General features: G+C 38.3%; 1 protein-coding gene across 10 annotated transcripts in view; it reads right to left on the minus strand.

Annotated features, from left to right (window-relative positions):
- The window catches only part of Erc1 (ELKS/RAB6-interacting/CAST family member 1), a 340,148-nt gene that overhangs the window by 134,686 nt on the left and 180,612 nt on the right, over nucleotides 1-24,850 (minus strand). For all 10 annotated transcript variants that reach the window (XM_036180809.1, XM_036180807.1, XM_036180806.1 and 7 more), the window contains one exon: nucleotides 7,547-7,707. In XM_036180809.1, the coding sequence (XP_036036702.1) occupies nucleotides 7,547-7,707 (161 nt within the window). The remainder of the gene's footprint in view (nucleotides 1-7,546; nucleotides 7,708-24,850) is intronic.

The raw sequence follows: 24,850 nt of genomic DNA on the forward strand, positions 1-24,850 counted from the left end.
CTATTTAATCATTTATTCATTCATTCGTTTGTTTGTTTGTTTGTTTGTTTGCTTTAGGGATAGGGTTTCCCTGTGTAGCTCTGTGCCTTTCCTGGAACTCACTTGGTAGCCCAGGCTGGCCTCGAACTCACAGAGATCCGGCTGCCTCTGCCTCCTGAGTGCTGAGATCAAAGGTGTGCACCACCACCACCCGACCATACTTTTACTTTTAATGGAATGTTTCAAGAGTCTGTATTTTATCCTTGTGCAAGGGTCATACTAAAACTGTATTGTTCCAGTTTTAGCAAACACACATGTTCTTTTAAAAACTTGTCTTTGTGCATGTATGGCCAAGTGCACATGTCAGTAGGTCAGATGACAACTTTAACCAAGTAAGTTCCAGGGCTGAATTCAAGGTGTCAGAGCACTTTTACCTATGATTTGAAAGTCACAGTCTGATAGTTTAATATTGCCTGCTTGTTTGCTGTAAGATGGTGCAGGTGCTTGGTATTTAACTTTCTGTGGAAAATGAACCCACAGCACAGTGCACTTTAAGTGCTGCCTATATAAATAACACTAAGGTGGGGGGGAAAAAGCCCAAGCATGTTCTAAATACATCTGCAGTGACCCTACAGTTGTATACTTTTCAGTTGTGTTGACAGTATCTATAAAATCCTAATTGTTTAATAAGCTCGTATGGGTAGTGACTTATTTAATTACAACTAGATCATACTATTTTCTGAATGACTACAATTACCTTTAAATTTTTATGTTATGAATCTAAATGGTAAACTAAAAAACTTTCCTAGGTGAGGTTGTAGAAGGTTGAGAAAAAATAAAGGGCTATTAAATATAGACCCAAAAGTTGAATCAACAAGGAGAAAGAAGCAGTGGCCAGCATAGAGCAACCAGCTGACTGCGCTACCTACTGCACAGCTCTAGATCCACCAGCTGACTGATGGAGGATGCTATGTGCTGCACAGCTCTAGATCCACCAGCTGACTGATGGAGGATGCTATGTGCTGCACAGCTCTAGATCCACCAGCTGACAGATGGAGGACACTATTTACTGCATAGCTCTAAATTATTCAGCTGACCGATGGAGGATACTACCTACTGCACATCTCTAGATTAACCAACCAGCTGGCTGATGGAGGATGCCATCTATTGCACAGTTCTAGATTCCCAAATAACTACTCAGTTCTTTTATCCTTTCCATGTGCAAATCGATTCTCAGAAGGATTAAAATAATAGCTTGATAAACATATCTATCAAGAATGAAAAGGGGGTGGCATTGTGGAATATTAGTTTAATATGTGTTACATTTATTTATGTTGTGGAATATTTGTTTAATGATGCAAAGATGTGTTGCATTCTTTTATGTTGCATTTGTTTAACTCTGTAAAGCTGTGTTACTCTGCCTGCCTAAAACACCTAATTGGTCTAATAAAGAGCTGAACAGCCAATAGCTAGGCAGGAGAGGGATGGGTGGGGCTGCCAGGCAGACAGAATAAATAGGAGGAGAAATCTAGGGAAGAGAAGAGTGAGGAGAAAAAAAAGGAGAAGCAGAGGAGGACAACATGGGCCAGCCACACAGCCAGCCACAAAGTAAGAAGGAAAGACAGAGACATAGAATAGAGAAAGGTAAAAGCCCAGAGGCAAATGGTAGACAGAATAATTTAAGTTAAGAAAAGGTGGCTAGAAACAAGCCAAGCTAAGGCCAGGCATTCATAAGTAAAAATAAGTTTCCATGTATTTATTTGAGAGCTGAGTGGTAGACCCCAAAAGAGTTTTTAAAAAATCAAACCAACTACAGGCTGGAGAGATGGTTTAACAGTTAAATGTATTTGCTGCTCTTCCAGAGGATCTGAGTTTGGGTTTCAGCACCCACATGAGGCAGCTCACAAACACCTCTAAAAATTCTGAAGCTCTGGCTCTGCAGACCTACCCACATGTGACATATACTCAAATAACAAGAAAATAAACATAAATCTTTTTTTTAAAAAAATGAAAGGGCTTTCTGAGCTTTGTTTGACTACTAAGAGAGAGGGGGATGCTAAATGAATTCAGAGTAGAGACAACATCAGCTTTTTAGAATCTCCATGACTTAACTTAGAATTAAAATTACTACAGTCGTTACCCTTAGTACTTTATTATTTTGTCAACCTCCTTTCATTCTTTTTTCTTCCTTGGGGAAAAGAGGCTAACATAAAAAGGTAACGAAAAATAGTAGTTAACAAACCACAGCATAAGAAGGAAAAGAAGACCACTGTGGGATTTGCAAATAAAAACTGTTCCTTCTCCTTACGTTTGCTTAACCAGCTCAAATGTTCCTAATGAAGAACTGGCAGGCCACCAACTGCAGTTTTACATCTCCCCAATTCATGGCTGCCACTTATCTGTAACAGATGCTCCAAAGTTATAATCATAAATGCTAGAGATGGAAAAGAATATTAGGTCATTTTTCTTGGTTTGACGAGGCCAGGATTGTTCCATAAAACTGGACAATTCCAGTGCTTTACTGAAGAATTTTATGTATAAATGGGTCACTGCTGTCTTCTTGAGAAAGATGATTTTTCATGCTGAGTAAATAGAATTACACAAAAGTGTGGCTAGGCCCTTTTCTCATGGCAGTCCCCTCTATTTCTTTGACACTTCATGCTCGCTAGTCACACTGGGAAAGACTTTTTTTGTTTGCTCAATTATTAATAATTTAATAGATTAAAAGAATTTTGTTTTTCCTATGAATTATGATCAAGAAAAATTTTTTAAAAGTTTACTATTAACTGCTTACTGTACAAGAAGCTGTTCTCAATTCTATGTAAACAATCCATTGATCATTTCCTATGAAAGATCATCATTTTAAAAATGAGAACAGTTGCTGCGTAAAGAGGCTAAATAACTTACTGAAGTCACAGAGTTAATGAGTGCCAAAGCCAGAGCTCAGATTCAGGCTCTGTTACTGCTGGGATATGTGCCTACTAGTCATTAAGTGCAAAGAAACACACACGTATCATAAGCCTCACATATATTAATAGCAACAAAGAACATTCTTAGCAAATTCTCAGAAAAGATATACTGCATACAGCCAGGATGGTTTGTACTGACCCAACATGTAGAGAATAGGAGTCCAGACAGAAAAAGGAAAGGCTCTGACTCTAAGTGACAGCTGTCAACCTGACTACAGCTGGAATCAACTAAAACCCAGGGATGCTGGGCATACCTGTGAAGGATTGTTCTTGATTGAATCATTTCAGGTGGGAAGACCTGCCTTAAGTCTAGATCTTTTGAGGTTGTAAAACACCCTACTCTGACATCCCACCCCACCCAACCCTTAATCTGGACCATTTAAGGAAAAAGAGAACCACCCTAAATCTGGGCCTCATCTTCTGGGGCCGCCTACATAAAGGGCATTAAAGAAGCAACTTTTTGCTTTTGGGCTCCTCGACATCTCTCTCCCTCTCACTGGCTCATCTACCCTGCTACTGAGGTATTATTTTGCTGGTAGTAGAACCTAATTCCTTGGTGTTCCAGTGTATACCGAAGCCAGCTGACATATAAAGCCTTATGAACTGAACAACTATCAGATTCTTGGACTTTCTGTTGGGAAACAATTACTGTTGGACAAGACAGACAACAGCTTGAAAGCCACTCTAAAAATACCCCATGAAAGGGACTGAAAGGTTACTGTCATCAGAACCCTTAGCATGTCATCTATACTCTTTTGTGTACAATTCAACCTGGATAAGTACAGTTTTTAATAGAGGATTTCCAAATCATTGTATTTCTTTGCTAAACTTTAGAAATTCCTTATTTGGGGGGGGGGGGCAGGGTTTCTTTGTATAGCCCTAGCTATCCTGGAACTCGATTTGTAGACCAGGCTGGTCTCGAGCTCAGAACTTAAGAGATCTGTCTGCTACGGTCTTCCAAGTTCTAGGATTAAAAGCATGAACCAATATGCACATCCTACCCCTGCCCCTGGCTAGAAATCTACATTTTATAAAATACTGAAGAGTTTCACATTATGCTGTAGATGAAAAGAATACTAACAACTAGTGCTTTGTACTACTGGGAGAACCACATGGGCTGATCTACAGGCCCTTGCAGAGACCTGTTAAGACCCACCATTCACTCTACAGATGCTCTGGATGGAGGTTAGGCATATAACAATCAGATGTTTAATAGGAGAGCACTAGACAAGCTCCTTATTGAAGTGTGAAGACAGAAGACTGTTGCAGGAGAATTGTTTGCACTGTCATCCCACAGCTGTGCCAATAAAGCCACCTTGAATCAAGGAGGGAGCTAGTGATGGGCTAAGCGAGGATTATTCATGGAGTTGTTGGAAAAACTGAGGAAGTCAAATAGAGTGACAGGAAGAGAGAGAAGGGGGGCGGATTTCCAGGGCTTTGGGGTGGGGAAAAAAACGTGAATAAGGTTAAGTGATTGCCCCTCCACTCTTCCTTGCATTTATCAGGTTTCTTTCTCAATTTCTAGCTCAATTTAGGTTAAAGCTTTACCTGGTGCCCAGCACATGGCCTTAGATCACAACAAGGTGGTGAAGCAGCCACATCTGCACCAGTCCACAGCCACCCACTGCCAGCTGGCTCTGTCCTTCAGGCCCTGCTGTGCACTGCCATACCCTGCCCCCTCATCCCCACAGTCCCAGGAGCTGGTGTCTTCTGTTTGGATGTGACCCTCCAGTGGCAGATAGCTTGGTCCCCTCCCACATTGCTTCCCAGCCTAGCAGGTTTCAGCCAAAATGGCCCCAGGCCCATGTGAGCAATTAGCATGGCTTAGGGTACCTTCCCTATGGGCACAATGGAACATCATCACTGCAGCTGACTAGCCCCCCCACCACACCACCACAGTTCTGGCTACACTGTCCTGGTGAGACACCTGGGAATTCTTAAAGGGGAAATTAGGGCTTTTGTTTTATTGTTTGTTAGGTTTTTTAAATAAAAAAAAAAAAAAAGTGGGGTGGGCGGGAATCTTTCCCATGTTAAGAGCAGGAAATATTACAATGCAGTGAATTAAGACCCTGTTTAGTGCTACTATGGATGGCTTGCAAATGCAAAATATAAATGAAGAGATAAATCACTTAGCTGGGATTGACAAAATACCAAGTTTAATTATTATCAGTTTGGTAATTCATATTTTATCCCTAAGAAATGGTTTGACAATGGTGCCAAATACGAAAATTTGGCAGGTGAGATACAAACCTTACAAAGAATATTAATGAGATGTAAGTTTTAGAAAGATTGACTACTGATAAAATACAAGCCTTAAAAAGACTTGCTAATGAAAATAATTAAACTTTGCCTGATAAGATACTTGCCTTAGAAAGAAGTACTTATGAAAATAAGAAAAATATTCAGACACAGACAGGAATTTAGAGCAGAACTTAGCATACACCATTGTATTAAGAAATTGAAGAGGAGCATCCCATACTTATTAGAATACCATTAGTTTATCCAGTTAGCATAAAATAATGACCACCAGATGATAGACAACCCCAAGACTATGCAGAAGCTCACTGGAATCCTTTGGAAGTTTTAGATTTGAAGAGATTTAAAGAAACAGTCATGTTATATGGTATGCATTCATCTATGTGAAGCAGATGTTAAATTCATGGGTACCTTGAACAGAACTGTCCCAAAAGACTGGGAAGATTTAGCCACAGCAATATTGGAAGATGCCCCTCATTTACAATGGTAATAGAACAACAGGATAAAGCTAGAGTACAGAAATTTCCCAAGACTAGCTCCTCGGAGAAGGCCATTACGCTGATTTGCAAAGACAGTTTAGATTTGATGATCACACCTTGGTGCTATGCCATACAGCAACTTTGAATGCTCAGGACAGGGTTGAAAAATCAGGAAAGAGGACTCAGTCATTTACTAAAATTATACAAGACCCAAAAGAAGCCATCATTAATTTCCTACAAAGATTTACTTCAGCTATAAATAGAATGATAATCAGATCCAGAAGTCAGACAAAAATTAATTGAATCTTTGGCTTTTGAAAATGCTAATTCAGAATGCAAAAGAGTGATTAGGTCTTTAAAGGCAAGATCAGCACCAACAGATGAATGGATTAGAAATAGGTTGATACTGGATCTAATGCTTATGATGCTACTTTGTTAGGAAAAGTAATATATGGAAATTTTAAGAGAGATTAGCCCAAAACAAATAGCCCAAAAGCCAGAGACTTCAATTTATAAAGAGAACTAATTGGATTCTTCCTTAGACTGAACATGGAACAGCAATTTCTGGAGACCTTACATTCTATACTGATGCAAATAAATCAGGAAAGGCAGGTTATAAGTCAGGAAAAATAAGTAAACTGACTCAAAGCCCTTATGATTCAGTTAAAAAAAATCAGAATTATATGCTATTCTTAGAGTATTATGAGATTTTCCAGAACCTCTTAATATAGTTATTGACTCTCGATATGCAGAAAGAATTGTTTTCGCATGTTAAAACTTATTCCAGATGATTCGGAATTAACTTTGTTATTAATTCAATTACAAGAAAAAAATCAGGAAGAGAAATCATCCATTATATATATATCCCACATCCAATCCCATACAGGCCAACAGACCCTTGAGCATAAGGTAATGATGAAATTGATCAGCTACTGGTAGGAAATTTGCTAGAAGCCTCAGAATTTCATAAGAAACGCCATTTTAGTAAAGGTTTGAAGAAAGATTTTTCTATTACTTGGCAATGAGCCAAGGAAATTATAAAGAACTGTCCTACTTGTTCTTTGTATAACCAAACTAGACCACCTGCAGGAAATAACCCAGAGGGTAATCAAAGAAATGCAATTTGGCAAATGGATGTGTTTTGTTTTGCAGAGTTTAGAAAATTAATGTGCACCACACTACAGATACTTATTCATGATTTCAATGGGCATCTGCTTTGAGTTCTGAAAAGGCTGATTCTGCAATTACACATTTATTAGAAGTTATAGGATCATGGGATACCTGTACAAATTAAGACTGACAATGTTCCTGCATATGTCTCTAGTAAAATGAAATAGCTTTTGCATATTACAATTTAAGGCATATTACAGGTATACCACACAATTATACAAGATAAGCAGTGATACAAACGTCTAATCATACTATAAGAGATATGCTTAATAAACAAAAAGACCCCTAGAGATAGCTTGCACAATGTTTCATTAACTTTAAATTTTTTAATGCTAATGAGAAAAGAACAACAGCTGGAGAGAGACATTGGACAATGGAAAAAAAAATCAATTAAACCAGCCTGTACACTTTAAAGATGTTTTGACCACAGAATGGAAACCAGGAGATGTGTTACATTGGGAAAGGGGTTTTGCTTTTGTTTCCACAGGAGAAGAAAAGCTATGGATACCATCAAGACTGATAAAGATTAGATTTGAACAGGAGAAACCTCTTGAGTTTATAGAAATCATATTTATTATTCTACTTTTATATACATTTGGAAATGCTCAGAGTGAATTCCTTATTAAAAAGAATACACTGTGTATGTAGGCATTTCAACCAAGTGGAGGCCAAAGCATAATGGTGTGGACTTACTTCATCTCCAGAACTTCCTCTAAGTGCTTCCTTCTCTCTGCCCGGAGATTGGTGAGATGTGTCTCCTTCTCTGCCAGGGACTGCTGTGTGGAGGACAGCTTAGCTTTCATGGACTCCAGTTCCTGCTTCACCTTCTCCATGGCCATCAACAGCTCTTCCACCTATGACACATATAGAAAGAAGAAAAGCAGAATACCATGGTCAAAAACAGAGAATGTGGCTGGACCATGAGCAACGCCTGGGCTGATAAATGGAAGACACACATGATCCTTTTGAAATTTCTAAACTGTTTCTGATTATGTATATATCAAGAATAAATGTGGGTGGAGATTTATCTCTTGGGTAGAAAGGTTATCCAAGACTGTCAGTTTGGGCCCCAACAAACAACAACAATAATAACATAAATCCATCCCATACTTTGTAGCTGAAGTTTTCGCTGGTCCTGCCCAGCTCTACAGACCCTGCAGATGCTTATAAAATAATCACTCAGAAGCTTATATTAATTAAAACTGCTCGGCCATTAGCTCAGGCCTACCACTGACTAGCTCTTACATTTAAACTCAGCCTACTTCTGTTAATCTATATGTTGCCATGTGTTCCATGGCTTTACCTGTGTGCCATTACATGCTACTCCCTGGATGGCAGGCTGGTGTCAGCTGACTCAGCCTTCCCCTTCCCAGAATTCTCCTTCTCTGTTTATCCCACCTATACTTCCTGCCTGGCTACTGGCCAATCAGAATTTTATTTATCAACCAATCAGAGCAACACATTCACAACATACAGAGTGATATCCACAGCACTTCCCCTTTTCTTTCTTTTCTTTCTTTTTATTTTTCCCCAAAAAGGAAGGTTTTAATTTTATTTTCTTCTTGGCAAAATAGCCATTTGGGCAAGAAACTGTTCTTGCCTGGACTGCTTGCCAAAATGTTGTGTCGACTGGACATACAGGACCCATAGAAAGGTGACCACTGAACTTTGCAAGGCAAAATGGTCCTTTAGGCTCCTGCTTCACAGAGGAAACTGCCAGACATTCAACAGGACACAGAGAGAAGCAAGTGAGAGATTCTAGACCTATGGGCTGAAGATGGATGCCCCAACATTACAGAGGAACTTTGGATGACTGTCTAGGCATTCCCAGAGTTTTGGAAGTTTGCTTACAATGATTCTCCTGTTTACTTAGGTAATATTATATCCCTCTGAGGTCTTTGATGTAGTTGAAGACTACACAGTTATAATTTTCCTTGGTTATGATAAAAGATAAATTAGATATAAAACTTTAGACTCATATAGATATGATAGATAGATAGAATATTGCCAAATACAAATGACTAGAAAATATAACTGTAATTCTTGCTTGATTACTGTTTTGTTATATGTAATTTTACTATGTTAAAGTTAAACCCTTCCTTTTTGATTAGACAGAAAAGAGGAGGTGCTGTAGGATGTTCTGTGTGCTGTGAATGTGTTGCTCTGATTGGTTGATAAATAAAATGCTGATTGGCCAGTAGCCAGGCAGGAAGTATAGGCGGGATAAACAGAAAGGAGAGTTCTGAGAAGTGGGAGGCTGAGTCAGCAGACACTAGCCTGCCGATTAAGGAGCAGCATGGCACACAGATAAAGCCACAGAAAATGTGGTGACATACAGTTTAACAGAAATGGGTTAGTTTAAATATAAGAGAGTTTTAATTAATATAGCCTCTGTGTGTTTACTTGGGTCTGAATGGCTGCGGACCATGTGTCACACAGGAAAACTTTCAGTTACAATACTCTAATGTAATAAGAAATATTTAAGAGTGGGGAGGAATGGAAAGAGAATAGGCCCAGCAAGGTGGCTTGGCTAGTAAAGTACTTGTTGTATAACCCTAATGATGCCCAGGTGGCCTGAGTTCAATCCCCTGAATCCATATAAAGGTCAAAGTTGTCTGTCTTCTGACCTCCACAGGTAGCATGTGTGCACTCCCTGTATCACACATACACTACCCCACCACAAATAAAGTAAAAAATAAAGCACAAAATAATAACAATTACTTACAGAAAGATCTTATAAAATAAAGGACAAACTTGAGTATCAGAGGCAGTACACAGAGAGTAGTTTTTATACATCTAAATTAAGTTCTATTGTTTACACCATTAAAGAGTTGGTTTTTTTTGTTTATTTGTTTTTTTGTTTTTTTTGTTTTTTTTAAAGCCAGGCAGTGGTGGCACACACCTTTAATCCCAGTGCTCAGGAGGCAGAGCCAGGCAGATCTCTGTGAGTTCACAGCCAGCCAGGTCGACAAAGTGAGTCCCAGAATCAGCACTAAAACTACACAGAGAAACCCTGTCTTAAAACACAAACATGCAAACAAACAAATAAGAGAGAGTTCTTATTCTGTAAATCCAAAAATATATCATCAGATAAAAGAGGCACAATGCTTTAAAAAGATCTGGGCAAGAAGAAGCCTTGATAGAAATAGATCTGAAACAAACAAAAGACATGTGCAAGGCAACAAAAATACAGAATGCTAAAATACAGAGAAAGGAAGAAACACAAAGAGGAAGGTCTGTATCTCATAAGCCATTTTCACTCATTCTCGTTATTCAAATTTTAATTACTTCAATAAAAACTTTACTGAGGAAAGCATGCTATCACCAAACAGTGATATCACAGGTAAGCAGAGCATCAAAGTTTATATTATATTACTATCTCTCATTATGCTGATGAGTAATCTTTTCAAAAGTAGAAGAGGATAGATAGAGGCAGGGATTCTGTCATTTACTCATTCCTACACAAACCAATTTTTTTGTGCTAAAACTGAGAGCTGTTTGGGGACAGGCATATGATAAGCGCACCAGAGTTGTTCACAGGTTCCCTCAGGTGAGTGCCTGGCACCTTACCACATTTGCTGCTCAACAACAAGAAAAGCACGTTTGCATTTGGATATCTGCATTACTTTTATATCTTCCCAAGAGCTCAAAATGATCCTTGCCCTAATGGGTAGACCTCCTTGGGCATATATTCACATCTGCAAATTGTACATGAATATATATTACCCTCCGCTTTCTGGGAACCACTAATAAGATTTACCTCCATTCTATTCATTTAGGTAATGTAAATCTTTCTAAAAGCGAGTAAACACGTTATGTGGAGACTCTTAAGCTAACCACGAAATCAATGGTGAACGAATGTGCACCATGTACAGGTATTCTAACACAGGAAGAGCAAGATGTATTTGTTTTATTAGCATTTGTTGCCTTGCCTAAACAGATTTCCAAAGCCTCCCTGGCATCCTATATTGCACCATTCCATATCAGTTACTTATATGCCCTAGAAAGAGTTTACATACATACAAGAAAAAGCATGTATAAACAGTTAAATCCTCCTTTCCCTACACAAATGGAAGCTACATATATCCTTTTGCAGCTAACAATTTTTGGTACATCTTTTACAGAAGTGCAAAATACAGGAAGATACACAATAAATATAGAACTTGAAAAATCTATTCAAAGTCAATGCATCTTGTTAGCATGTAGTTTAATAAACAGAACACTGTCAGGACCTCAGAAAATTCCTCTGTATCCCTTTCCAGATAAAAAGTAGCCTAGCATTCTGTTTTTCCAAACTTGACTATTCTGCCTGCTTAACTTTGCAAATAGAATCATATAGCATATAACTATCTGGCTCTTTCTAAGATCCATCAATACTGATGGTATGATTATAGTACCATAATTTTCCTAACTGCGTATTTTACTTTGTGAAAACACAAAGACATATTCTATGATGCTTTTGATAGGGGTATTTAAATTGAGGCGATCTTACTAAACAGAGCTTTTTGTTTGTTTTGTTTTGTTTTGTTTTTTTCCAGAGAGGGTTTCTCTGCTGTAGCCTTGGATGTCCAACTCACTCTATAAACCAGGCTGGCCTCTGCCTCCCAAGTGCTGGAAACCATTAACCAACAATAAATATGTTCTTATTTCTTATATGTTTGGAGTGTTTTGTGCCCTGCATAAGTCTGTCTACAACAAAGTCATAAGATTATTCTATTTTTACAAGCTCTTGATTATACACATTTAGATTTATCAAACACATACACTGATTTCTGCATACACTGCAATGGTCAAAATTAACTTTATGATTATGTGTATCTAAATTACTTAATGCCATTAACAGCACAAAAATTAAGGACATGGTTTAAAAATATTCCCATCTACTTTTAGACAAGATAAGACATTAAGTAAAGAATAACTACATAAGGTAGGGAAAATAGTCCTTCACTGAGTACAATTTACCTTCAAATTTCAGAAATGAGAAATGTGAAAGGTTTTATTTGATACAAAGACCAGACCCTATGTGTATTTTCCAAAATAACAGCAAGACATCTATCCCTTCTCCATGGTTCTGCTTTTTGTAGTATCAGTTACCTGTAGTCTGAAATTATCTACTAGAAAATTCCAGAAATAAAAAATTGATAACTTTTTAATCATGCACTAGTCTAAGTAGTGTGATGAAATCTCACAGCCCTCCTCTCTCCACCTGGCTGCGAATTACTAATTATTTGTGTCTGCTGTCTGCCTTCCGGTCACTCAGCAGCAGCTTCCAGGAGCAAACCACTGACTCGCTCTTACAGTGCTTGTGCCCAAGTAATGTTTATTTTTACTTAATAATGGCTCTAAAGTGCAAAGTGATGCTGACAAAGAAAAGATGTAAAGTGTTCTCTTTCAAGAAAAAGTATAGCAAGAAAGGCCGTATCTACATAACTTCTAATACAGTATGTAGTTCTAACGATTTTATTACCGTTATGTTCTCACTGTGTCGAACAAATAAATTAAACTTTACTATATGTATCCAGTATGGTTTGCAGTTCAGACATCCTTAGAGACAAGTTTAGAATGTATACCACACATGTAGAAAACTAACATATCTATCACTGAACAGTTTAAGTGCAGTTATTTCACTGTATCCCCACAAGTTCTTAAAAAAACAAAAATGAGCATTCTTTATTTGTATTATTTCTTTCCTGCCTGCCCCCTTTTTTGAGACAGTTTGATGTCGGCCTGAAAAAAATCACTATATGACTAAGGTTGGGCTTAAATTCCTCATCTTCCTGTGTGTGCGCGTGCACACACATATACACACACATCTAAACTCCTAATCTTCTGGTGTGTGTACATGTACACACACACACACACACACACCCCGCAGAAGTCAACTTGTGGGACTTGGTTCTCTCCTTCTACCTTATAGGTTTCAGGGACTAAACTTAGTTTGTCAGGCCTGCCAACAATCTCTTTTACCTGCTAAGTCATCTTCCAGCCCATCTACATTGCTTTTTAAACTACATGTATGTATTTCAAAGTATATCACTGCCTACTTTTATCAGTTTATAAATTTGATAATTGGAATCTTCTGGCTTTGTTTCATCCATCATGCTCTCTCTTTTTTTTTTCCAAAAGGGAAATTGTGAGTTTATATCCTAGGATCAAGAACAAAATAGCTATGCATTACATCACATGCACTAAAAGCGATGACAGCCAAGAGGCGTGTCAACTGTAGTTTACTACTAAAGTGATAGGCTCTGTGGGGCACGGGGGTAGGAGTGGGGTGGCGGGACACAACAATACCTGATTCCAGGTTTGGGGTGAGAAATGTACCAATGATCTTTGGTGCTAGAAAGCAAGGAAAATAAGAATTGCTGAAAAATAACATCTAACACCTAAAACTGAGAGAAGCTTAGGAGGGAACAGGAGAGGGACAGAGGAGACTAAACTACAGAGAAAAGAAAACTTAATTGGAAACCAAACAAGAAGACTGAGACTGCTCAAAACTGGACTTTTTCTAAAGAATGCAAGGTTGGCTTAACATATAACTATCAAACAATGTAATATACCATGGTAACAAAATGCAGTACAAAATACATAATCATCTCAATAGATTTTTGAAAAGTATGAAAATTTCTAACAGTTTCAGGGTAAAAACAACTTAAAATCCAAGACTAGAACTTCTTCAACTGACAAAGACTGAATGTGTTCCCTCTAGGACCTGAATGCTTGCTTTCATCATTTGACTCCACACTGGAATGGAGGTGACTGACAGAAAGAGCAGAGTAAAGTACAGGCAATAAATGGCTGCTGAGAGAGAGTCAGCCTTCTCCAAGGATGGGTCTTTTGATAGGTATCAAATCCCAAGCAGTAAGTCCTAAAAATATGTACATAGGAGCAACACTAAAACAACTCATCAGGTTTTATTTATAAATTTATATGTATGACTGCATGTATAAAAGAGTAATAATGAATAAGAGGTTATAAATTTATGGGAAGAGCTGGAAGTGGGGGGGGGAGGAAATGGTGTAAATACAGTACTTATGTATGAAATTCTCAAAAAGGAAATTAATTAAAAAATTGAAAGTTACCCACATGAAGACAAGGTGATGGCTCAGCAAACAAGGGTGCATACATACAAGCCTGATGACCTAGGTTGGATCCTATACTTAAGTAGAAGGAGAGAAAAGACTCCATAGACCTCCACACATGCAGCCATACATCCCCCAACCCGAAAAACACACACAAACACACATTTAAATAGTTAACCGCATGGGAAAGGAGAACACGAAAATATCTCTAGTTAAAGAAGACAGTTATAGAAATGAAAATTCATGAAAAGAATCAGTTATAACCAATGAATACAGTGACGCTACTGGACTCAAGATTAACACACAACCAACTATATGTCCGTATAGAGTGCTGAAAATTAAAGAGTGAAATGTACAGATACACATTGCACAAGAGAAACATAAAATGTATTGTAAAAGCTATAAATAACTTGAAAGAAATTGATGGTTTAAATGTGGAGACATTCAACTTCATGAAACAAAAGACCTAATACTGTTCAGATGACAAAACTGTAAATTGACTTATAACTTCTATAAAATATTTATGGAAACATCACGTTTTTATTTTTTGGCAGAAACTGGTAAGCTGATCCTCAAATTCATACAAAAATAAAAGAGTCTGAATAGACAAAATCTATCTTGAAAAAGACAAAAAGTGCCGGATGATTCACAGTTCTTGACTTCAAAGTGCACTAAGAGGATTCAGGGTTGGAACTGATAGAACAATGAACAAGTCAATCCAGGGAAGGAAACAAGAGTCCAAAGATAAATGCTAACTTTGATGGTCAAGTGATTTATTGTTTTCCTAGTTTGTTTTACCATGAGTACTACTAAGGCGAGTCACAGAAGAAGGAAAATTCTTTAGACTAGTACCTAGACAAAAGCCTTAGTCCTCTACAGTTGTAATTTTCCCATGCCACAAAGACATCCCATGTCCTGCACAATCTGCACTGCTTTCTTGATTTACTTGGTAGTTTTCTGACACTGTCACATAATGTGTTCCTCCCAACTTCACGTTTCCTATAAATGGTAAAACCTGAAGATTTTCATAGATTGGGGTTTGACTTTTTGTTTGTTTTTTGACAGCATGCCATCACAAGAATATCATGCAATACCTATCATATCATAAGCAGAAACATTTAGCTCATTATTGCAATATAGTTTCTCAATTATCTTTTAGGAACTTCCTCCATTATCTTCTTTAAAAAATAACTTATTTTTGAGGGGAGCATATGCCACAGGACATGTGTGGACTTTGGAGGACAGTCTGGGAAGCCAGTTCTCTCCTTACACCATGAGTCGAGGAGCAAACTTGGGCCATCAGACTTGGAAACAAGTGCCTTTACCACTTGAGCATATCCAGGGCCCATGTACAATTATCTTAATACTAATCTATGAGGATAAAGATATTTTAGTTATTTAAGGACCACCTATGTAGTTTCTTTTTTGGAATTCCAAGTCTAATTTATCCCTAACTGCATGGTTTTGTTATGTTTTTAATTTCATGGAGCTACATATATACAAATCTCTTCTCCTAGTTCAGAGCTTATCTATTACTTTTGTCTGCATTTTTTGATAAAGTATATGAACATAATTTATCAAGCATTTATTCTAAGATTTGTGACTATAATCTGTTTAAGAATCTTTTCTTTACACAAATTCACACAACATTTCCTACTTGGCATCACAGGTAGATTGAATTAGTGGTTACAATTATCTAGTCCTCTATAGGAATAGTGAGTGCACAGTACACCCACACTCTTACCATGGCCTCCTGGCATACAGAAGACCTTGATTTTGGCTAGGCTACTTGAGTTGCCCTGAGCAATGAATTGTTAGCTGATGTGACACAGGCTGCGGCTAATTCTGGCCCTGCCAAATGAAAAAGCTTCAAAGTAACTGCAGACCTTAGTTATGTCCTCAAATGAGCCATGTTCTCATTAAGTTTTCTCAGACACCAATATAAATCTCTAGACTTGATATTTGTGGGAAAGTTTTGATTTTCTTTTTTTTTTTTTTCTTTTTTTTAGGTTTTCTTTTGCCTATTGAACAAGCTTTGCCAAGTACTTCTTTTGCTTGGCATTGATAATTTACTAAATGTTCAAATTACTGGCAAAAACATCTATCATTTTAACTCTGCAAGACCAGTAGTCACAAAGTACAAGCATTCTAAATGCCATCCACTGGGTACCCTTCCTTCCTTCCCAGCTCACAGAAATACTTCTGTGCTTTGTGGGCTGATTTTTTGCAAAAGCAAGGTTAGAAGGTTTGCTGCCTATTTGCTATTCCTCCTTGGGTTATGCTAGATTCTTTCTTTCTTATTGTCAAATAAAGCTCAAGATTAAAACCTAAAGCCATACTCTTTTACCCTATCTTGCTGACTCATAAATGTGTATTTCACCGATCCTCTTCAACTGTTATTTGAATATTGTCTTCCTAACATCTAGTCTACCATGTTGAATGACAAGTTCTACTTGAGTTCAGAACTTTCACTTCTTGAGTCTCCTGCATTAGGAAAGTACAATTTTCTTAGAGAATGCCTAAAATTTCCCACTCATCTCAGAGCTAGGTTTATAAGGTATTTCTGCCTCTGATCATACATATATCCAAGTAAGTTTAGATTTTTTCACTTAGGTTTATTTATTTAATGTGTGTGACTGTTTTTCTTGCATGTCTGTATGTGTACCATGTGTGTGCCTGGTGACAGAAGAGGTGAGAAATGGGCGTAAGTTCCACCAGAACTGAAGTTATAGATCGTTGTGTGCCACCATGTGGGTGCTGATAACCAAACCCGAATCCTCTATGAAAGCAGCAAATGTTCTTAAATGCTGAGCCATCACTCCAACACCTCCAAATAAGCTATAACGCATTTTTATGCACAATGCAAGAATAATACCCATAAACCAGGAGTTCCAGCTAATCACTTGACTGGCTCTCTGGCAAAGAGCCAGTGTTCTTAACCTCTGAGCCATCTCTCTAGCCCCCAAATTATCCTGTTTTCTGTTGCCTTTCTGCAACCCAAGAGAACATATTCAGCTAGCAAACCTGGCTATCTAGCACCTATGACACAATGGTCACAATGGTTTTTGGACCATACTGAGTCACTGTCACTGAGAAATGAAAGTATGACAGCTAAGGAAAAGAAGAGACAAATCTTATGCTAAAGAAATTCTCCATTACTTTAAATGTGCTTCAGGTCACAGCACAATTTTTGAAAGGCAGAAGTTTTAAGAAAAACATTCAAAAAGCCCTGCCAGAACTGAGATTCAAGCATATAACCTACTAACTGTCTACAGTAAAATTAGGGAGAAAGCTCAGGTCTGATAGTATGTGACGCCAACAGTACCAGATGTTTTACTTAAATCACAAGCTAATAAACTTTACACAAAACAAAAAAAGGAGAAAATTATGACTCAACCACAGACCATTTTCCTTAAGAAAGCAAAGCAATGGGGACCTTTCCAGTGCTAGCAAAATCTGCATCTTGTTTCCCATCATCCTCTGCTCCACAATGAACAGCAAAGGACACTTTGTAATTTTAACGCTATTTATGCAGAATCTTGGTAGGACCTCCTCAAAAGAATAAATCTGTTTTAAAAATTAAAAGAAAATGACTGGAAGAAAAAAGAAGTGGTAAGAAACAAACCCAAAGTGAAAGATAACCCTCAACGTTATCTAAACAGCTAAGTAGTCACAATGAAAAACAGCCACATGAGAAGTCTGTTAGTTTTCTTGACTCTAACAAAATTCTAGATTAAGATTCAATCTGCAACCACACATGGTGGTACAGACCTTTAATCCCAACACCTAGAGACAGAGGCAGAAGGATCTCTGTGAGTTTGAGGCTACCTTGGTCTACACAGAAAGTTCCAGGCCATCCAGGACTATATATATACACATCCTGTCTTCAAAAAAATCCAAAGTTTTATAATTTTTTGGGAGGAAGACAAAAACACATAGTTCAACGCTGAAAAACATTTCTGATATATTTAGAAAAGACAGACACTGATAAACACAGAGACATAGATACACACGGGTATGCAAACACACAAACAGAAACATTCACACACAGAGATATACACACACACATACATTCTCTCTCTCTCTCTCTCTCTCTCTCTCTCTCTCTCTCTCTCTCGTGTGTGTGTGTGTGTGTGTGTGTGTGTGTCCCATACACATATACACACTTTATTAGCCTTACCTAACAAACCACTTTAGGTTTCCTATAATTGATATTATTGAGGATTTTAATTTACAATTCTTAACAGAGCTTTAGCTTCAGGCTACTATTTACACTATAAAATATTTTCCCAGTATTTCTTCTTGCTAGTGCATAGTACTTCTTTGACTAACAGCATGATACTTCTTTAACCAGACAATATTATATTATTTGACTGCTCTGAAAGGCCTTGTTCCCAATCCTTCATATGTATTGTCTTATTAAAACTTCACAGTAATCCTATGAAGTATGCATTATTATTATCATTATTATAACCTCTATGGAGGGTTCAGAGACTAATGTTCTTTGCCAGAGGAAGCAAAGTTGATTCCCACACAACTCTATCTTATTCCCAGTTAGCTTGTTCTACTAAAATGCATCGGCACTCATGGGAAGCACTCTCCAAATCTACTGACCTATTTGTGGGCTTATTTCCAAGCCCAACAAGGCATCTTTCTTCCATTATTCTCCTGCCCACCAAAATATTTAACTCCTAACAAGTGCCAGATATGCATTGGAGACTATTTCTATACTGTGTGCTACAGTCAACAACTATAAAACTTAATTGTAAACCAAGAATATGTTCTGCAATAAAGTACAAGATACCATGAGAATGCACAGCACCAGGTGATACCATGAGAATGCACAGCACCAGGTCCTGGTGTTATCCCAAGTCCTAGATAAAACTTTCTCCAGACTGACCAGTTGGGGAGAATGAAGCATTATAGCTGTCCCCTGTGTGCAGCAGCACTGTGACAAGAAAGCACACTGTGATGAAGTTCAATTATCAAAATATTAGAAGCTCCAGAACAAAGGAAATAAGGCTACCAGGGTGATGAGAGGGAAGAAGAGACAAAGAAGGATCTTGGCCTGTGTTAATAGAGTTCACCTACATCTGTGATGTTAACAGGAGGGTAGCAAAGGGATCTAATTAGAAGAACAAGGATTTAAAACGTAATTATTAGAATGATAGGCAAGAAATTGAAGAAAGAGAAGAGAAGTGAAAACAAGACTAATAGATTGATATGAAGCAAAACTCGCCAGTGAACGACAATAAGAAGGGAGTGAGAAAGTGGCACATCAGGAACACAAGGCAGGACACAATGTGATGGCAGCAAGATGCTTTAACGGGTAATGGTGAAGGGAGCCAAGATTAAAACAAGGTTTAGCAGCCAGCGGCGGTGGCGCACACCTTTAATCCCAGCACTCAGGAGGCAGAGCCAGGCAGATTTCTGTGAGTTTGAGGCCACCCTGGTCTACAGAGCAAGTTCCAGGACAGGCACCAAAACTACACAGAGAAACCCTGTCTTGGAAAAACAAACAAACAAACAAAAAACAAGAACAACAACAACAACAACAAAAAAAAAACCCACAAAGGTTTAGAATGCCTGGGCTGGGATGAAGAAATATACTGGGAGCAAAAGCCAGTGGCCAAGAAACTAAGAAAACAAAGTTAAAGATGGTTATGACATAAATATTTACATTAAGTCTTCAATGAAAACTTTCATGCTACAGCTGAATGCTATGAACCTTGAAGAAGCCAGGCTTTTCTTAAGGATGTGATAATATAACAAGGTCAACAAGAACAAAACACATAAGAATCCTCTAACAGCCAAGGTGAAGAACAAACACTTCACACTAAAGAAGTAGATTATATTCAGGCAAAGAAGATTTAAAAAAAAAAAAAAAAAGGTTAAGATGTGTTTCAGGGCCTGGCACAGGGGAGAAGGTCACTGAGCATCTGTTGAAAATGAAAACAACTGAACCTCCTCCAGGGTGACTGACCCAATTGTCATCAGAGAGACATCATCCAGCAACAGATGAAGGCAGATGCAGAGATGCACAGCCAAACATTAGGCAGAGTTCAGAAATCCTGAAGAGGAGGAGGAGAAAGGAGTGTAGAAGCCAGAGGAGTCAAGGACACCATGGGAAGGCTCCCATAACTAACCTGGGCTCACATCACAGGGGCTGCAGAGGCTGAACCAACAACCAGGGAGCCTGCCTGGGACTGGCCTAGACGCTCAACATCTGTGTTACAGTTGTGTAGCTTGGTCCACTTTGGGACTCCTAACAGTGGGAACAGGGACTGTTCCCCGACTCTTTTCCAGGCTTTTGGAACCCTAGTCCTCATACTGGGTCTCCTTGCCCAGCCTTAGTACATGGGGAGGTGCTTAGTCTTACTCCAACTGCAAGTTGACGTTTTGTTACTATTCATGGGAGACCTGCTCTTTCCTGGACAGAGATGGAAGAGAAGAAGACTGGGAGAGTGAAGGGGGGATGGTGGAGAGGGACTGGAAGTGGGAAATCAGGGGAGGTTGTGGCCAGGAATGAATTTAAAAGAAGAAAGAAAGTGAAAAGAACGTGCTGAAGATTTTTAGAGGGTGGACATGGGAGCGATGAAGGGTATTGGAGAGTCAAGTCAGTAAAGCACAGTCTGACAGGACAGAGCTCCACAACAGAGGGCTGATGTCCACGGCAATGTTGGAGAATTTACTAGCTGTGGATAGCGCTCTGTGTAAATAAAGTTCTGATTGGCCAGTGGCCAGGCAGGAAGTATATTGGTTGGGTCTGAGCGACTGTGGGACTGGTGGGTAAGAGAGATTTGTCCTGAGTGGGCCAGGCAGGAAAACTCTAACTACAAATGGCACCCAACAAAATGGTCCTTCAGGTTCCTGCTTTGCAGAGGAAGCTGCCAGACATTCTACAGGACACTGAGAGAAGTGACCAAGAGACTCTAGCCCTGTGGGCTGAAGACACATGCCCCAACTTTACAAAGGAACATTATGTGACTGTCCAGGCTGCCAGCTGTCTCTGTCTACTCTTGCAAGACTCCCGAAAGTTGCTTGCATCCTTCTCCCGGTTCTCAGGTAATATTATATCCTTCTGAGGTCTTTGATGTAGTTGAAGGCTAGATAGTTATAATTTCCTCAGTTATGATAAAAGATAAGTTAGATATAAAACCTTAGACTCACAAATATAAGATAGATAGGATATCTTCTTTAATACTGTAACTGTAATTCTTGCTTGATAATTGTTTTGTTATATGTAATTGTACTATGTAAAAGTTAAAACCTTCCTTTAAAAAAAGGGGGGGGAAGTGCTGTGTATATCGCTCTGTGTAAATAAAGTTCTGATTGGCCAGTGGCCAGGCAGGAAGTATAAGGCGGGACAAGAGAGAAGAGAATTCTGGGAAGTAGAAGGCTGGGGAGAGACACTGCCAGCCGCTGCCATGAAAAGCAACATGTAAAGACACTGGTAAGCCACAAGCCATGTGGCAAAGTACAGACTAACAGAAATTGGTTAATTTAAGATAGGAGAAGTAGATAACAAGAAGCCTGCCATGGCCATACAGTTTCTAAACCATGTAAGTTTCTGTGTGCTTTCTTGGTTGGGTCTGAGCGACTGTGGGACTGGCGGGTAAGAGAGATTTGTCCTGATTGGGCCAGTCAGGAAAACTCTAACTACATTTACCTTTGCAAATTTATCTGAAGAGAGTCACTAGACCCAATGGATCAGGACCTCAAAATAAATCAGAGACCATCAAAGAGATTATTTTTCCTATCTATACTATCCATCTAAAGGTACATGTAACTTAAGAACATTTCTGTTTCCTATTCTGTTCACTGAAACTTCTATTCAAGAAATCCCAATTGAATATTAGACATATACCAACTTAGGACCAGACTTATGAAGTCCAGACTTCAGACCATCAGACACATCTATAAAGGACCCAAGTATGAATTACAGACAACAGCCCTAAAGAAATCACCTTTTCATAACACAACTTTAAATCTTGACAGATTTCTGCATTTCACCATTAAATCAACACTGCCATAAGTTTTGACAAAAACAGAACTCAGTAATGATACTGAAAATAATGAATATGCCGACAAGGTGAAGAATTTGTGAACTACTTTAGCCTTTTCTCTAACAGCTGGGGACCTGTATGCATCTGCACAGCTGAGACTGGCTGCAGATGGCAGAACTGTCACTGGTTGGCCACACCTTCACTCTGATACTTTCATGTTCCCAGTAATAAATCTTCTACAACTAAAGACAAACTTAAAAAGAAACAGAAAACATGTCAATGTGAGCTAAATGCTTCTTTACAAGTAACCCCAGTTTTCCTTTTCTTTTTTTCCTTTTTAATCAAGTTAGAGGACTTAGGCAGATAAACATAATAATCACTCAGCACTGAGTAAAACTTGAAAGGCAGCTATCAATAAAACTTGAGCACACATTTTTCAAAACAATTATCACCCTATTGTCAAGACTGTGTCACCACAGTTGGAAAATGTTTAATTAATGACAATTCAATGTAAGTCACTTTTGGAAACATAACAACCAAACAAAAAGGAAAGCATATGAGTGAATACATTGCAAACTATTGTTTCAGCACACTGGCTTTTCTTTCCTTATGTTGTTTGTATGATTAAGCAACTCCTACTGGTTGAATCAGCAACAAACAATACTGTGGGATGTCTTTCTGTGTGCTGCGAACATGAGTTACTTCCACTGGCTAATAAATAAATCTGCATTGGCCTATGGCAGGGCAGGATGGAGCCAGGCGATAAAATCCAAGAGAGGCCAGCCTGCCACCAAAGGAGCAACAAGATGCCATGGCCATGTGGCAACATATAGATGAATAGAAATAGGTTGAGTCAAGTTATAAGAACTAGCTAGCAAGAAGGCCATATAATTTGCAATTAATATTAAGCCTCTGTGTGATTACTTCATAAGAGGCTGTGGGATCACAGGGGGTTGGGGGCAGGGGGAGGGAGGCAGGGGGCAGGCAGGGACCTGAGAAACTTCTGGCTACAAAACAAGTTCACAAGGTTCAAGTAAAATAAAAAGGTTGTAACTCTCTGTACTTCTGGAAGAAAGGTTACAAATAATGCAAATACCAGGCCACAGTTTCTTTCTCAAATATCACTAACAAAAGGCATAGCAACTATTTTTTTTTTTATTAGAAATAATGCCCCCAATTTGGTGAGGGGCATTCATGCATACATATGGAAGTCAGGGGACCACCTGTGGGAGTTCGTTCTATCCTTCTACCATCTGGAATCTGGGGAGGAAACTCAGGAAAACAAATTGTGAAAAACGAAATTAGTCATTTCACTTTATCAAAAGTTTACTTTGCCAGAAGAAAAAAAAATGGAATTTAATGTCTGACAACCCAAGAAAGGGAACTCCCCAAAATCAAGTATGTACAAACAAGTGCACACAGGCTTCCATGCAGAGCCCCCCTACACACACCACAGAGGCCATAATAAAGCTCCACATTTGAAGGGAGCTGGTACAGGTTATCAAAGTGTGAGACAAGAGTGGATGCTTGTGAAGGGAATGATTTCTTCCCTCTAAAAAAAGGCTTGGAGAAGTTGGGGAATTTACTAAATCACAGCTAGTAAAAAGAGCAAAAAATAAAATTCATACTGTTTGATCTTTGATCCAATACACTTCACACTAACCTCTAGTCAATTTTTAACAGTTTATTAAAGAGAAAGAAATAATTAGCAAACTATAATTTAGGATGTAACACATATAAGAACTACTTGCTGGGTAGGACAAATTATACTGTGCACATTTCTCTAGGAAAATCCTTCCAGTGAAAACATTCAGTACAATGTACATAAAGACAACATCTCTACACACAGAGACCAGCGAGAAGCTGCCCAGGGCTCACCTATGGATAACTACTGCCATGACCAGTAACTCAGTCTACTGAATTTCTCCATGGGAAATAAGAGAACAAGGTCCAAAGCTGTCAAGCACTCACTATAAACAAAGCATATGTTGGAGGTTCCCCAAGTGCTCTGTCGTACAGAAGGTCTCACACGGTGTAGATAAAAGTATACCACATCCACCACGAGAATATTAATAGCTTCTATCAATTATCTGTATGGGACAATTCCTAAAGTAAACGGTTGGCACACCTTTTACTTTAGGTCCACTGCAAGTTAATTTTTCATTGGATTACAACTTTAGAAAATATCAATGAAAAATTAAAACTCAAGCCCAGATTTGGTGGCATAAATAATTCCTGAATGTCAAGGAAGACATAAACTATTAGTTTTAAAAACACTTTTAAAAGAAAGCATGCTAACAAGAGACCATTCTAAAAGCATACTTAGAACATACTATTAGATACAAACCAGACTTTTTGACAGTTTAGGTTCTACTATCTCATATGGTTATTCCCTGGAACGTTAGAACTGTTGCAGCAGCTATCTACTGACTCCAACTGGCAAAGTTACAGAGGGAGCTATAAGAGCAGTAAGGAAACAGAAGATCACATGAAGGAATCTACAGATTCACAGATTTTTCCTCCTGTAATACATACAATGAGGAAAGTGCACCACACTAAAAGATTATGCCACTGGTATAAAGAGGTTTAAATTCTACATAATCCCACTCTCACTATCTAGTCCATATTCAATTTCTGTACCTTCACAACACTTTCTGCTTTCATTTGACAATGTCCTCAACGTTTCTACCAGGGAGTTATATCTTTCAGCATTACTAATACGATGATATTTAAAAATCATGCTGTTGCCCTTGTACTTGATAGTCTTACAGATGGTTGGTAGTGTTTTATCAATAATTTTAATGAAAGTCTGAGATATATTTTTGTTCCTTAATATGAAGATGACAATAATTACTTCAAAATCGTTTACAAAATAACTTTATAAAATATGATTTTAAACAAAATACAAG

Source organism: Onychomys torridus, chromosome 3 (genome assembly GCF_903995425.1).
Source record: "Onychomys torridus chromosome 3, mOncTor1.1, whole genome shotgun sequence".
In the NCBI taxonomy this organism is placed as follows: Eukaryota; Metazoa; Chordata; class Mammalia; order Rodentia; family Cricetidae; genus Onychomys; species Onychomys torridus.